Below are 16286 nucleotides of genomic sequence, written 5' to 3'. Positions count from 1 at the left end.
CAGCAGTCCAGATATCTTGAATGGAGTTTTATTCTGCTCCCCCTGATGCCTTAACCAGCCCCTTTTCTCTCCTGACAGGTGGGCTGGCTTTCGCCTTGGATAGGGCTGTGTCAACAGCAGCATGAAGAAAAGGCTGTGCTTCCACTTCAGATGATGCCTGGGGCACACAGACCCAGCCTGCACTGGGGCGAGTTGGAGCTGGGGGGAATTGAATATAATGTAGGGCTGCCATATTTCAAAAAGTGAAAATCTGGACACAAAAGTTGTTGAACTTCTGTCAAAGTTGTTGAGGCTTTTTGTTTGTCTTTTTAGCCAAAGTTGTTGATCTTTCTTTGCTAAACCCCTAAGAGTTTTTGAGCTATCTTTACTGAAATTTGCTGAGATCTACACTTCTGACATGAACCGTATACCTGCTATGTCTGGGAAATTCCGGATGTATGGCAACTTTAATGACAAAACTGACATTTTTATAAGTCCAGCAAAGTGGTTAAGAAAATGGAAGTTATTTACTGATCGGTGTTGAACAGAACTTCTCCAATTGGCAGGGAAAATATGATTTGCTTAATGTATGCTGCTATTACCAGTTAAGAATGATGATGAACATTATTATAATTATATTGTAAATTTATTTATTTGGTTTTTTCAAATTAAAATATTACAATAACATATCAATATACAATATAGAAATAAGATTCCACAGAATCTCCTGGACTTCCCTCCTCCCATTTCTGGGTCCTATTGTTAGTCCTTTCCTCCTGTGTATTCTATAATAATCCAAATCTTTTCATCTCCATTGTGTCCGAAATTCACAGTACTTCTGCCGTTTGAATCAGTCTTCTTGGATGTGACTTTCTCTTTAACAGAAGGTTCCCACACACAGCCTATTTATTCCTCCAAATATTTTTGCAAAAAACTTATTTGATGGAAACTGTTGTATATTGCTTTTTCTATTTCCCCCCCCCCAAAGCTTTAATGAAAATCCCCCCCCCAAAGCCAATGGGTATTGATGTTGACTCAGCTGAACAGTTGGTAGAGCATGAGAATCTTAATCTCAAGGTCTTGGGATCGAGTCCCATTTGGGCCAAAGATTACAGGGGGTTGGACTAGATGACCCTTGCGGCTAGATGACTCTACAATTCTATGATTTTATAATAAAGAAGCTACAATGAGGAAAGCATCTGAGCAGGTCTGGGAACCTCAAGCTGATGAGCCAGACATCTGGTCCACTGCCTCCACTCCTTACCATCTGGCCTGGGGCGGGGCCTGAGGCCTCACAAGGACTGCTGCGCTCTGCTGCCCAGGAGGACTCTCCTGTGTGAGTGTCTGAGGGCCCTGCTCCTTCCTGCCACTCACCATCTGGCCTGGGGCGGGGCCTGAGGCCTCATAAGGACTGCTGCGTTCTGCTGCCCAGGAGGACTCTCCTGTGTGAGTGTCTGAGGGCCCTGCTCCTTCCTGCCACTCACCATCTGGCCCGGGGCGGGGCCTGAGGCCTCACAAGGACTGCTGCGTTCTGCTGCCCAGGAGGACTCTCCTGTGTGAGTGTCTGAGGGCCCTGCTCCTTCCTGCCACTCACCATCTGGCCCAGGGCGGGGCCTGAGGCCTCACAAGGACTGCTGCGCTCTGCTGCCCAGGAGGACTCTCCTGTGTGAGTGTCTGAGGGCCCTGCTCCTTCCTGCCACTCACCATCTGGCCTGGGGCGGGGCCTGAGGCCTCACAAGGACTGCTGCGCTCTGCTGCCCAGGAGGACTCTCCTGTGTGAGTGTCTGAGGGCCCTGCTCCTTCCTGCCACTCACCATCTGGCCCGGGGCGGGGCCTGAGGCCTCACAAGGACTGCTGTGCTCTGCTGCCCAGGAGGACTCTCCTGTGTGAGTGTCTGAGGGCCCTGCTCCTTCCTGCCACTCACCATCTGGCCCGGGGCGGGGCCTGAAGGACTCACAGGGACTGCTGCGCTCTGCTGCCCAGGAGGACTCTCCTGTGTGGGTGTCTGAGGGCCCTGCTCCTTCCTGCCACTCACCATCTGGCCTGGGGCGGGGCCTGAGGCCTCACAAGGACTGCTGCGCTCTGCTGCCCAGGAGGACTCTCCTGTGTGGGTGTCTGAGGGCCCTGCTCCTTCCTGCCACTCACCACCTGGCCCAGGGCGGGGCCTGACAGGCCTCACAGGGACGGTTGTTGTCACTGCTGCTGCGACCCAGGGGGATCCGGAGGGGCGCAGAGTTTGTTTTAAAATGTTCCTTTTCCTTTCATTTTTTTGTATATGCGGGGACGGGGATGGGGGTGGGATGGATGTTTAGTTGGGAATTTGTTTGATTTTAATGGATTTGTAATTTTTATAGTTTTTCATTTGTATTGTTTTTTGTTTTCTGGGGTTTTTTATTGTTTTAAGGTCTTATTTTGTTCTTAAGGGGAAGGGTCAGGGCTGCCGGGGAGTGGGTCCCAGCCAACAAAATGGCTGGGGTATGTTCCACGGAGGGGGATGCGCTGGGACAACCGATCTCAGTGATCACGGGTAGGAGGAGGAGTTACGCTAAGACCAGACCATGTCATTACAGAGGAGGCAGGTTTAGTCGTTGTCTGAGGACTATCCCTGCCTCCGGGTCTGGTCCTGTCCGGACGGATACTAGAATCAGCAAGGGATACCCACATAGCCTGAAGGTGCTGCTGTGCAATGCCAGGTCAATGATTCATAAGACCACTGCCATCCATGACGTGATCATGGATGGAGGATTTGACCTGGCTTGTGTAACAGAGACTTGGTTGGATGAAGCAGGTGGGCCTGTTCTTGCCGCTGCTTGTCCACCAGGTTTCTCTTACGCACAGCAACCCAGGCCCTGTGGGCGGGGAGGGGGGGTTGCAGTGATTTTTAGGAAGTCATTAGTTTGCACCAGGCATCCTATTGGGAAGACCCAGTTCTCTGAGTGCATGTTCTGGAAGTTGGGCAATAGGGGCAGTACAGGATTCCTTTTGGTGTACCGACCTCCCCGCTGCACCAAGGATTCCCTGCCCGAGCTGCTTCAGGTCGTGGCGGATGTTCTCCTGGAGACACCTAGTTTGGTTGTCCTAGGGGATTTTAACATCCATGCCGACACGACCTTACAAGGGGCCGCTCGGGACTTCGTGGAAAGCATGGCCTCCATGGGGCTGTCCCTGAATAAGTTTGGCCCAACCCATAGCCACGGACATGCCTTGGACCTGGTGTTTACCTCCATGGATGTTGGTGTTCTGACACTAAGTAAAAGCGAAACAAAAGAAGTGCCATGGTCAGACCACTTCCTGGTGCAACTTGACTTCTCCGCGACCCTTCCCCTCTGCAGGGAGGTGGGACCGATTCGGATGGTCCGCCCCCGCCACTTAATGGATCCAAATGGTTTCCAGAGAGCGGTAGGGGATGCTTTATCCCATGTTGATGGCCTTTCAGCTGATTCCCTGGTGGCCCGCTGGAATGTGGAGTTAACCAGGGCTATTGACTGTTTGGCTCCGAAGCGCCCTCTCCGATTGCATGGAGCCCGGATGGCCCCGTGGTTTTCCACGAATCTGAGGGCAATGAAACAATCGTTGAGACGGCTAGAGCGCCGGTGGCGGATGACCCATTCTGAAGCTGACCGGACACAGGTTAGAGCTCAGTGTCGAGCCTACCAAGTGGCGGTAGCGACGGCGAAGAAGGCTTTCTTCGCCGCCTCTATTGCATCTGCAGAAAACAGCAGCAGGAGACTTTTTCAGGTGGTCCGCAATTTAGCGGAACCACCTGCTACATCGGGGCCCAATACGGGCCACATGATCTCCTGCAATGATTTTGCAAAGTTTTTTGCAGATAAAGTCGCTCAGATTCGGGAAGAGGTAGACGCCACCGTGGGAGCAGGGCCGGGGCGGGGGAGTGCTAGAGTCCTGTCTAGTCAAATTGTGTGGGATCAATTCCAATCTGTTACCTCCGAGGATGTGGACAGGCTGCTTGGACGAGTGAAACCAACCACCTGTCTCCTTGATCCTTGCCCATCCTGGCTTATAAAAGCTAGCCGGGAAGGGCTGGGCGATGGGCTTCGTGGGGTGGTGAATGCTTCCCTCCGTGAGGGAGCCTTCCCAGACCCGCTGAAAGAGGCGGTTATTAAACCGCTTCTTAAAAAACCATCTTTAGATGCGGCCACGATGGCCAACTATCGCCCAGTCTCAAATCTTCCATTCTTGGGCAAGGTGATTGAGCGAGTGGTTGCTGAACAACTCCAGGCACGCCTGGAAGAAGCGGACCATTTGGATCCCTTCCAATCGGGATTCAGGCCTCATCACGGGACTGAAACTGCCTTGGTCGCACTGGTTGATGATCTCCGGCGGGCTAGGGACAAAGGTGAGAGCTGTTTCCTAGTTCTGCTGGATCTCTCAGCAGCGTTTGATACCATCGACCATAACATCCTTCTGGACCGTCTTGAGGGGCTGGGAGCTGGGGGCACTGTCATACAGTGGTTCCGCTCCTTCCTCCTGGGCCGTGTTCAGAAAGTGGTGGTGGGGGATGAGTGTTCAGACCCTTGGGCTCTCACTTGTGGGGTGCCTCAGGGTTCTGTCCTCTCCCCCATGCTTTTTAATATCTATATGAAGCCGCTGGGAGAGATCATCAGGGGGTTTGGACTGGGTGTTCATCAGTATGCAGATGACACCCAGCTCTACCTCTCCTTTAAATCAGAACCAGTGAAGGCGGTGAAGGTCCTGTGTGAGTGTCTGGAGGCGGTTGGAGGATGGATGGCGGCAAACAGATTGAGGTTGAATCCTGACAAGACAGAAGTACTGTTTCTGGGGGACAGGAGGCGGGCAGGTGTGGGGGATTCCCTGGTCCTGAATGGGGTAACCGTGCCCCTGAAGGACCAGGTGCGCAGCCTGGGAGTCATTTTGGACTCACAGCTGTCCATGGAGGCACAGGTTAAATCCGTGTCCAGGGCAGCTGTGTACCAGCTCCATCTGGTACGTAGGTTGAGACCCTATCTGCCCGCGGACTGCCTCGCCAGAGTGGTGCATGCTCTGGTTATCTCCCGCTTGGACTACTGCAATGCGCTCTACGTGGGGCTACCTTTGAAGGTGACCCGGAAACTACAACTAATCCAGAATGCAGCAGCCAGACTGGTGACTGGGAACAGCCGCCGAGACCATATAACACCGGTCTTGAAAGACCTACATTGGCTCCCAGTACGTTTCCGAGCACAATTCAAAGTGTTGGTGCTGACCTTTAAAGCCCTAAACGGCCTCGGTCCAGTATACCTGAAGGAGCGTCTCCACCTCCATCGTTCTACCCGGACACTGAGGTCCAGCACCGAGGGCCTTCTGGCGGTTCCCTCACTGCGAGAAGCCAAGTTACAGGGAACCAGGCAGAGGGCCTTCTCGGTAGTGGCGCCCTCCCTGTGGAACGCCCTCCCACCAGATGTCAAAGAGAACAACAACTACCAGACTTTTAGAAGACATCTGAAGGCAGCCCTCTTTAGGGAAGCTTTTAATGTTTGATGTATCATAGTATTTTAATATTCTTTTGGAAGCCGCCCAGAGTGGCCGGGGAGGCCCGGCCAGATGGGCGGGGTATAAATAATAAATTATTATTATTATTATTATTATTACCCTGCTCCTAGCAGTTAGATCTAATTATAGTAGTGCCAGCTGGCCAGGGGGAGATAAGAATTTATGCCCTGGCTTCTTCCTGTGTCTTTAGCTGTGGTTTGATCTGCAGAAACCAGCAAGTGTAGATTTCGCTCTGGACATGTCTGCAGATGTATATGCCACTCACAATGAGATTCATCTGCTATAACAGCAGAGCCAAGATTTGGGTGGATGCAAGTGATTTTATTCTCAAAATGCTTCACAAACAAGTCACAAAGGGCTCCCGTTGGTTCTATCACCTCCTTTGGGCCAGGATACACCCCAGAAAAGCTCTGCCTGACGACATAATGAGGATGCAACGGAGGCAGCAAAGTGTGCCTTCTTTGCTGCCTTCACTGCCTCTAGGTCGGCTCGATAATGAGCCCTTACCAGTGTTCGGGTCTTTCCTCCACTTGTGTCCTAACTGTCTCCCAGCTTGTTTCCTCGTCCTAAGCTCTGGAGTAGTCATGAATGCTGCCTCTGTGTTCAGAAATCAACAGATGAAGCTTCAGCATAGAGGACACCTTACGAGTGTTTGGTTGCATTCATATGGATCTTTCCTCCACTTGCGTTCAAGCCATTTCCCAGCTTGTTTCCTCGTCCTAAGCTCTGGAGTATAACGGGGGGGGGGGGGGGCAAATGGGCTCCACAAAGTAGGAGAGGGAGCTCTGGCTGATCGTGTCAGCCAGAGCTTTGACAGGGCGCCAGTCATATCAGCCAGAAAACCTCTTAGAACCGTTTGGAATCCCACCGGATCCATCAGCCTCTGGGGGCGGACCTTCCGAATAGGTTCCCCCGCCTCTGGCAGAGGGGAAAAGTGCACTCCCATGGGTGGTGGCGTCAGAGCATGCCTGGCCCTTGTTCCAGAGTGAAGACTTCACCTGAAGAAAAGAGGAAGGCATTCTGAGCCAGGTGGGATTAAACTTCTCTAGATTTATGTGGGAGGGAAAGGGAAATTTTTCAGTAGCTGATTTTTTGGTGAATTTTGATACAGGGAACAAATGAGAGGGACTAAAAGCAATTTATTTTATTTTTGCACTGGACTACATATAAACGTCTTTGTTCTAATTTCGACGATGCCAACTTTGCTGATACATTTCTTCGATCCACTTTTGAAAGTGAAGCAGTCCTGGAACTGCATGCAGACTGGAGCACAGCTATCCATTGGATTAGACATGTCTTTGAATTTTGTGGCTCGGTTCCAGTACAAAAATGTGCATTTTACGGCAGACATGCATTTCTGAGCATACAGAATGTATATTTGGTTGGGTGGGATGGATGAGTATAAAATGTGTACTTTAGGGGAAAGGGCATACAATTTAGATGTGAAATGTTGCTGCTTTTTGTTATCTACAGAAAATGGGACAGAATGGATCTCTTAAGTGCCCATGAAGCTGCCATCCACTGGAAATAGGCAAAGCCACCAGTCCCAGATAGATAGGTTGATAGAGAGCTTACATACCAATATCCAGCAAAACTGAGGGTTTATCCACACTTCCTCTTGTCCTCCATCTTTCCCCTGGGAAAAACAACTCTTTAGCCTTCATTCAGAGCAAACAGCACTTCGGGCTTTCTTTGGATTGCTGTTTTGCCGTTTGCTCAGATTTAAAGCAAAAGAGCAAGTTTTCCCTGGAAAAGGAGCAGGGAAAGAAACGGCCATCTGGATCATACCTAAGGCATATTTCGCTCAGTAAGATGCAGTCATGGGAAGAGGATATAAAGCTATTAGAGAGGAACCAGACACAAGTCCATGTATATTGTAACCGTCAGTGCCTACTACTCATGAATGCTGCCTCTGTGTTCAGAAATCAACAGATGAAGCTTCAGCATTGAGGACACAATTGCTCACTCATTTCTGGAGACAAAGACGAAGTTACAGAACACAGGAGGAGGTGGCCATATAAGCTAGAGCCTGTCACTAACCTGTGTCCTTTCAATAACAGGGCAACAGGGAAACCATAAAAGGCAAAAAGAGAGGACTGAAAAAATAGAGGTAAAGAACATGTTTGGTATGCATATGGTTGAAAGTTCACAAAATATATAACATATCTATCTAAATTGTGACTTTGTGAAATTTATTCAACACATAATAGCAATTTACACATTCCCATTCTTTTTATAGTTTTTGGTAGAGTTGATACTTTATTGCTGCTGTCATTCTTGCCATTTGGAAATATTCTCACAGTTTATTTTGCTATTCTCCCTTTGTTGGTGTAGTCTCCCCTTTCCAATTCTTTGCAATTAACATTCTTGCTGCGGTTGTAGCATACAAGAACACATTTTTCTTATCCTTTGGGATATTGATTCACATAATGCCTAGGAGAAAGGCTTCAGGGTTTGTTTGTTTTCCCAAATGTTTGTCTAAACATTTTTTAAAATTTGTCATAGACAGTATTCCAAAATATTTTGATTTTATCACAACCCCACCACATGTGGTACATTGTTCCTTCCCCCTGATTACACATCCACCAAACGTTTGATTTTGATTTATATATTTTAGCCAATTTGCTGGGGGTCATGTACCACCTATACAGCATTTTCATGACATTTTCCTTTATTCTATAGCAGGCTGTGAATTTTTAGTCTTTTTGCTACAATCTTTCTTAATCCTCCATCTGGAAATGATATCCAAAATCTTTTGCCCATTTGATCATCACTTCCTTGATCTCTTCGTCCTCTACTTCCCAATCCAGCCATAATCTATATGTTTTTGATGATATTTTCCTTTTGTTCTGTAATAATTCCTTTTCTAATTTTGATATATCTCATTTTCAAATCCATTTTTTTTCTAATTTAAACACCTTATTTAATTGATGATATTGTAACCAATCCGTACAATAATGTCTAATAGCTTCAAAATTCTCCAGTTTTAATTGGCTTTGTTCTTCTTTATATGTTGCCCAATTTGGTTCCATATTTTTTCTTTTTACCGAAAAGGCCTCCATCTCTATACTGTGTATAGAGCTTTTTGAATTATATGGTTTTAAACCTCCCTATGTACTTTTGCTTTATCGTAACCTAGATATGCGTGCCATCGAAAACATGCCATCCGTATCTGTTGTCCCATCCTTCTATGTCCAATATATCTGTATTTTTCAATGTCATCCATTCTTTTAGTCATCATAAACATGAACATATAAATTCTAAATGCTTGTCATAGTCTGCGCAGCCTGAAAACTTCTTCTGTCCCAGACAGCACAGTCTGCTGCAGGCCTCTGAGCACATGTGCATCTTTAAAGCACACCTGAACACAAACTGCAACTGATGTGGAATAATGTGGATGTCTCCTTTCCCCAGGTTCATCATCCCTATTGTGCTCCTCAGTCTCCGATCTGACCGTTCTCACAATGCATATACTGCAGATCAGCGCTGTGGTTTCTGCTTTCACCAGCCTTCTCCTCCTCCTCATCGCCCTGGGCTCAGCCTACTGGCTGCAAAGTGACAATGCGAACAGTGGCCTCTGGGTAGCTTGCGGCCCTATCTTTTCGATCTATACTTGTTACTCACCTTCGATTAATGCCGTACAAGGTAAGATCTTCTCTGTCTTGTGCTAGGAGTACTTAAGGTGCGGTATTCCAAAGCAGATTGAACTGAGGTTCATTTCTAAGGTTTGCAGCAGTGGGGGACCTAGTTGATCCTTCCTCAACCCTGGGTGCCAGCACAAAATGGCTGCTGTGGGTGGGCAGCAAAAAAAATTAAAAGGAGATGGTAGTTCTTACCACTGAGGCTGGATCTACACAGATATGAAAAATGCTATAAAAACACTATGAAAAATATAGCTCTCAATGCTGTTTACCATTGACGATGGATCACTGCTCTACGGTGCCCTCTCGTGTCACATTTTAAGAAAACATTTTTAACGTTATAATTGACCAGTGTAGATGAGTCCCCACCTTCCACATAAAGCCCCCCTTGCCTCTGATTTTTAATATATGTTGTCAGGAAGCCACTTTTTTTTTGTCTGCCAAGACGCCCCTACCTTACATACAACCTTGCATGTTGCAAAGGATCCTGGGAGTGCTTTGGAGTGCCCACTCCATTTGCACTGTGCTCTTGGCAGGTTTACTGGGCCCCGATGTCACTCAGTGTGAATTGGGTGTGTCTTTTTTCAGTTCTGCGAAGCTGTGCATTGCAGGAGAAGATGGGTGGCGTTGGGCAAGTTGCACAGAAGAGATGTTTCCCTACCACAGCTAGTCTTCAAGTTGGCAAACCTATGATGAGCTTCAAAGGATACTTAGAAGAATACAGACTAAACCAGTTGCCTCTCCTGATAGCGTCTCTCAGCAGCTTAATAGAGATATAAACCAGCATGGGGGAAAGAATGAACCCCTGTGGAGTGCAGTGGGTTATGCAACAATCCTGTAACCATGGTGCTGAATAATAGGAGGCCGGCCCATTAGGGGAAATAGAGTATTGGCCCATCAACGTCCGTCTGCTTTCAGCCAACACCCACCTACCACGGGTTGGCTGTGTCTGACATTCCCTCTTGCTCCACTTACCTTTGGTCTTCATGCCATCTGCCCTACCAGTACTCATATGCATCAGCCACCACTGGTGACATCCCCCCTTTCAGGACTGACCAAGCAGGTAGGAGTAGAAGCACCACCAGGAAATCGTGCCCTCAAGGCATTTAAATACTTTTTTGTTGTTGGAGATTCCTTTAAATGTGAATATTTATTTGGACTTTTCTATTAAAAAATACAGATTAATTCAGAAACAGGACAGAGAGCATGCAAAACTGGTATGTGTCAGATAAAACTGATCTACCCATCCCTGGTGGAAAGTATTTCATGGGATGTCTGCAGAGCTATTGTCAAATCCCACAGATGCATTTAACCTTTTTTCTTTCTCTTCCTTCCTTCCCAAAAGGTTTCTACCATGCTACCCGAGCCTTCATGTTCTTCGGGATGATTGCTGGAGCCATCTCTTGCATTGGCCTTTGTTGCAACTTCTTTTCCTTCCAACTTGGCTTCATCTCCAAGACCAAGAACTCCGCTAAAGCCAGCCTTGTTGCAGGTATCATGGAGGTTCTGAGCATCTGCGTCCACACTAAGCCCAAGCCCCTAAAACCCCAGAAATCCGAGCTGTAGACACTTGCAGCCAATCGGAAGCCATGTCTTGGTTGTCCAATGTTTTGGGAAGTGGAACAGATTCCCTTTGACAACCAAGGTACGACTGTATAGGGCTTTGTACACTAATTTTGAACCTTGTACAGGGGCTGATTGGCAGCCAGTGCATTTCTTTCAGCCGCAATATATATGTTGGTCATATTCCACCCCAGTGAGTAGTTGATCATCTCCATTTTGCACTAACTGTAGCTTCCAGCTCAGCATCAAGGATTTAATTAACAAGTAACTTGATATCCTGATGTATTTTTTTCTTTCTAGCTCTTTGTGTCATGATTGGCATGGCCATCTTCACAGGGCAGACAGGAGGAACTGCCCCTTATGGATGGGCTTTTGGCTTGGGCTGGGCGACATTTCCTCTCTTCCTTATAACTGGTGAGTATTTGTCGAATGCTGGAAATGTACATCTTTATTTAAAGGTTTACCTTTGTGTAGAGTAGTCTGCTGCATTATTTAGCTCAGAACAGTTTGGGGCTGCTCTACAGTGTGTCCATTTGAACACAGTTGAAAGCAGGTGTGTATTCCATGCAGAAGATTCAAAATGCACCATGTAGTTCTGTGGAAGAGAATATATTTTTGCCTTCTAGAACGGCAATTTGGGACCTCACTGATTAGGAAACAAGCTCAGCAGTCCAGATATCTTGGATGGAGTTTTATTCTGCTCCCCCTGATGCCTTAACCAGCCCCTTTTCTCTCCTGACAGGTGGGCTGACTTTCGCCTTGGATAGGGCTGTGTCAACAGGAGCATGAAGAAAAGGCTGTGCTTCCACTTCAGATGACACCCGGGGCACACAGACCCAGCCTGCACTGGGGCGAGTTGGAGCTGGGGGGAATTGAATATAATGTAGGGCTGCCATATTTCAAAAAGTGAAAATCCGGACACAAAAGTTGTTGAACTTCTGTCAAAGTTGTTGAGGCTTTTTGTTTGTCTTTTTAGCCAAAGTTGTTGATCTTTCTTTGCAAAACCCCTAAGGGTTTTTGAGCTATCTTTACTGAAATTTGCTGAGATCTACACTTCTGACATGAACCGAATACCTGCTATGTCTGGGAAATTCCGGATGTATGGCAACTTTAATGACAAAACTGACATTTTTATAAGTCCAGCAAAGTGGTTAAGAAAATGGAAGTTATTTACTGATCGGTGTTGAACAGAACTTCTCCAATTGGCAGGGAAAATATGATTTGCTTAATGTATGCTGCTATTACCAGTTAAGAATGATGATGAACATTATTATAATTATATTGTAAATTTATTTATTTGGTTTTTTCAAATTAAAATATTACAATAACATATCAATATACAATATAGAAATAAGATTCCACAGAATCTCCTGGACTTCCCTCCTCCCATTTCTGGGTCCTATTGTTAGTCCTTTCCTCCTGTGTATTCTATAATAATCCAAATCTTTTCATCTCCATTGTGTCCGAAATTCACAGTACTTCTGCCGTTTGAATCAGTCTTCTTGGATGTGACTTTCTCTTTAACAGAAGGTTCCCACACACAGCCTATTTATTCCTCCAAATATTTTTGCAAAAAACTTATTTGATGGAAACTGTTGTATATTGCTTTTTCTATGTCCCCCCCCCCAAGCTTTAATGAAAATCCCCCCCCCAAAGCCAATGGGTATTGATGTTGACTCAGCTGAACAGTTGGTAGAGCATGAGAATCTTAATCTCAAGGTCTTGGGATCACTTCCGGGTTGGCGCCATCGCCGAATGGCGGACTCCCTCCGAGCTCCGGAGGGAGCCTGCTCGGCAGGGGCTGGGTCCTACCGCACCGGCGATGCGGGGACCCTTAAAAACCACGGCCACGAGGGCCGTGGACATGGAGACTCGGCTGGCACCGCTAGCGCCCTCCCGACTCGTGAAGGAGCCTTTTTAAAGGCTACGGATCGGGTGCCGGGGAGAAGCGTGGTGCTTTGAGTCCTCTGCTATCCCTGCCGAGCGCAGCCGCATGCCATCCGGCGGAGAGCGCTGACTTCTTCCATTGAAAATTCGGACTTTTTAACAACAACCCGTGAGTAATTTGGAAACTGGGTTTAAAAGGAGGAAAAAAAAGAATTTCTTTTCGAATTGGACACGAGCGGGGGGGGATCCAAAAAGGAAGTCAGTCCCCCCCCTATTGTAAACCTTCCAAGACAAGGACGGGGAAACCAAGGTCCAAAAAGATTTGTATTGCTGATAAAAACTAAGAATTCCACGATGGGGAATTATAAGAACTGTGCTGGAGGACGAACTGAGGGAGAAGAAACGTAACCCCCCCCCCCCTGGGAACCGGGGTGATTGAAGAGAGAGCCTGGTGAAAAGAGTCGGAGATTTTGACAGCTGTCAAAGTAGCTGTCAAAGTCGGAAAGCAGAGAGGATTTTATTATGAGAACTTTGCTGGCTAAATTTGTTACAATCTGCTACAACTTGTTAAAACTCGGATACAAAATGGCGAAAACATGGATAACAATCGGACTTTTGGACTAGAGAAAACAAAGTTACAACAATCCCCCTAGAGGAGTTTCGGGACATTACAAAGATGGTCGTAAGTGGAAAAATACCATTGGAATTTTACAGGACTGGTTATCTTCTGGGAAAGCTGCAAAACGGAAATAATATTTTGTCTACAGGGTGTTCAGCTAAAGGAGACAATAGAATTTTCTATTGAAGAAAGGAAGGGACTGAACGCAAGTTTTTGTTCCTGAATAACAATAATCCCTGCAGACTTATTAAGCTTCTGAATTAGAACGTTTTAGCAGCGGAACAAGAGGAAACTGGACTACAATTTGGAAAGAACAATGGGGGGAGCTTTATTAAAGATCTGAAGTTAAGTGTTTTAAAAATAATTGTGAAGGGAAAAAAAAAAAAAAAGTCAGCAAGGAGTTGGGGGAAATAGGCGATTTTTGGATTGTAAGAATTCCAGGCGGATAACATGGTTTGGTGGCCAGGGGGAAATTAAACCGGGGACAGGGGGGGAGAACTAAAATCCAAAGGCTTGTCAACTTCTTTTTTTTGAACTGGCTTTGTTTCATCTATTAGATCTTTCATCTCTTATTTCTGATATTTCTATTATGTGGGGTGTCTTTATTATTAAAAAAAAAAAGGGAAATTGTGGAATAAAAATGGGGTGGGCCCTGGGAAAGAAATTTTTTGTTTTTTATTAAGGGTATTGAATGAGGAATGTAGAAATTTTAAATTCGAATAATGGTCTAAACAAATTAAGTTTTTAATTAGAACCGAGAGCTTGTGGAGCCAACAACATGAAAAAGGAATATGGTAGGGGTGGGGGAAGGGGGGAGTCCCAGAAAGTGGATATATGAAAATAAGGTTCTGAATGTATTTTAATTCTTACTTTCTGTATTTTTGAAAATCTTAATAAATATTATTTAAAAAAAAAAAAAAAAAAAAGATTCCACAGAATCTCCTGGACTTCCCTCCTCCCATTTCTGGGTCCTATTGTTAGTCCTTTCCTCCTGTGTATTCTATAATAATCCAAATCTTTTCATCTCCATTGTGTCCGAAATTCACAGTACTTCTGCCGTTTGAATCAGTCTTCTTGGATGTGACTTTCTCTTTAACAGAAGGTTCCCACACACAGCCTATTTATTCCTCCAAATATTTTTGCAAAAAACTTATTTGATGGAAACTGTTGTATATTGCTTTTTCTATGTCCCCCCCCAAAGCTTTAATGAAAATCCCCCCCCCCCAAAGCCAATGGGTATTGATGTTGACTCAACTGAACAGTTGGTAGAGCATGAGAATCTTAATCTCAAGGTCTTGGGATCGAGTCCCATTTGGGCCAAAGATTACAGGGGGTTGGACTAGATGACCCTTGCGGCTAGATGACTCTACAATTCTATGATTTTATAATAAAGAAGCTACAATGAGGAAAGCATCTGAGCAGGTCTGGGAACCTCAAGCTGATGAGCCAGACATCTGGTCCACTGCCTCCACTCCTTACCCTGCTCCTAGCAGTTAGATCTAATTATAGTAGTGCCAGCTGGCCAGGGGGAGATAAGAATTTATGCCCTGGCTTCTTCCTGTGTCTTTAGCTATGGTTTGATCTGCAGAAACCAGCAAGTGTAGATTTCGCTCTGGACATGTCTGCAGATGTATATGCCACTCACAATGAGATTCATCTGCTATAACAGCAGAGCCAAGATTTGGGTGGATGCAAGTGATTTTATTCTCAAAATGCTTCACAAACAAGTCACAAAGGGCTACCGTTGGTTCTATCACCTCCTTTGGGCCAGGATACACCCCAGAAAAGCTCTGCCTGACGACATAATGAGGATGCAGTGGAGGCAGCAAAGTGTGCCTTCTTTGCTGCCTTCACTGCCTCTAGGTCGGCTCGATAATGAGCCCTTACCAGTGTTCGGGTCTTTCCTCCACTTGTGTTCAAACTGCATCCCAGCTTGTTTCCTCATCTTAAGCTCTGGAGTAGTCATGAATGCTGCCTCTGTGTTCAGAAATCAACAGATGAAGCTTCAGCATAGAGGACACCTTACGAGTGTTTGGTTGCATTCATATGGATCTTTCCTCCACTTGCGTTCAAGCCATTTCCCAGCTTGTTTCCTCGTCCTAAGCTCTGGAGTACTGTTTCATTGTGCATTTTAAGGTAGTGGCTGGTTTTATGATACATCTTTATTGTTTGCTGTTCCTGTATCCCGTAAGTTGGTTTTCTAAAAATGCCCACTGCTTGAAAAGGTAAATGATTAAGCGGTGTAGGAACGTCTTAAATAAATAATAAATAAAATTGTGATGTAAATCAGTTTCCGGCTCCACAAAGTGGGAGAGGGCTTTCAGAGTGATCATATCAATACCCCAAGCCATTCAGGTGTTCCAGAGGTCACCCAGAGCTTCGACACGGGCACCAGTCATATCAGCCAGAAAACCTCCCAAAACCGTTTGGAATCCCACTGGATCCATCAGCCTCTGGGGGCGGACCTTCCGAATAGTTTCCCCCGCCTCTGCAGAGGGGAAAAGTGCACTCCCATGGGTGGTGAAGTCACAGCCTGCCTGGCCCTTGTTCCAGAGTGAAGACTTCACCTGAAGAAAAGAGGAAGGCATTCTGAGCCAGGTGGGATTAAACTTCTCTAAATTTATGCGGGAGGGAAATGGAAATTTTTCAGTAGCTGATGGTTGGTGAATTTTGATAGAGGGAGCAAATGAAAGGGACTAAAAACGATTTTATTTTATTTTATTGCACTGGACTTCTTTGTTCTAATTTCGATGATGCCTACTTTGCTGATGCATTTGTTCGATCTACTTTTGAAAGTGAAGCAGTCCTGGAACTGTATGCAGATTGGAGCTCTATTATTGCTCTATGGAAGGCAAACAGCATCAAAAAGCAAGGAGACCCATTTGGAGAAATCATTCACCAGCTTGTCAACCAGAGTTGGCATCACTAGGCAGTCACAGAGGGCCACACCTAGAGACCCATTCCCAATCTCTGGATCTGTGCGCCATGAAATGTTGGTGTGCCATCAAGCTGAACAAACCTACAGAGGGGGTGGGTGGGGAAGGGAGGTGGTGGTAGCCAGTGGCATCACAAGGGGGGCAGGTGCC

General features: G+C 46.3%; 2 protein-coding genes across 2 annotated transcripts in view; both read left to right on the top strand.

The window, feature by feature from the left end:
- LOC308484478 (protein NKG7-like) overlaps positions 1-296 on the top strand; it is a 102736-nt gene extending 102440 nt beyond the window's left edge. Inside the window, exon 5 of the mRNA XM_081019470.1 lies at positions 79-296. Within this exon, the coding sequence (XP_080875596.1) occupies positions 79-125 (47 nt within the window). The 3' untranslated portion in view covers positions 126-296. The remainder of the gene's footprint in view (positions 1-78) is intronic.
- A 6145-nt stretch (positions 297-6441) lies between these two features.
- On the top strand, positions 6442-11561 carry LOC308484483 (peripheral myelin protein 22-like). The gene is made up of 6 exons (XM_081019475.1): positions 6442-6519; positions 7413-7600; positions 8905-9135; positions 10477-10623; positions 10995-11108; positions 11437-11561. The coding sequence occupies exons 3-6, from the start codon at positions 8955-8957 to the stop codon at positions 11481-11483; spliced, it is 489 nt and encodes a 162-aa protein (XP_080875601.1). The 5' UTR covers positions 6442-6519; positions 7413-7600; positions 8905-8954; the 3' UTR covers positions 11484-11561.
- The last annotated feature ends 4725 nt before the right edge of the window (positions 11562-16286 follow it).

Source organism: Podarcis pityusensis (genome assembly GCF_964106645.2).
Source record: "Podarcis pityusensis genome assembly, chromosome: 8".
NCBI lineage: Eukaryota > Metazoa > Chordata > Lepidosauria > Squamata > Lacertidae > Podarcis > Podarcis pityusensis.
Note: the sequence above shows the minus strand (reverse complement) of the source record. Positions and strands in the feature narration are given on the sequence as shown.

Coding starts and splice junctions, on each gene's coding strand:
- LOC308484483 (XM_081019475.1), top strand. CDS start 8,955: ATGCATATACTGCAGATCAGCGCTGTGGTTTCTGCTTTCACCAGCCTT. Junction 10,624..10,994: donor TAAAGCCAGCCTTGTTGCAG/GTATCATGGAGG, acceptor TTTTCTTTCTAG/CTCTTTGTGTCATGATTGGC. Junction 11,109..11,436: donor TCCTCTCTTCCTTATAACTG/GTGAGTATTTGT, acceptor CTCTCCTGACAG/GTGGGCTGACTTTCGCCTTG.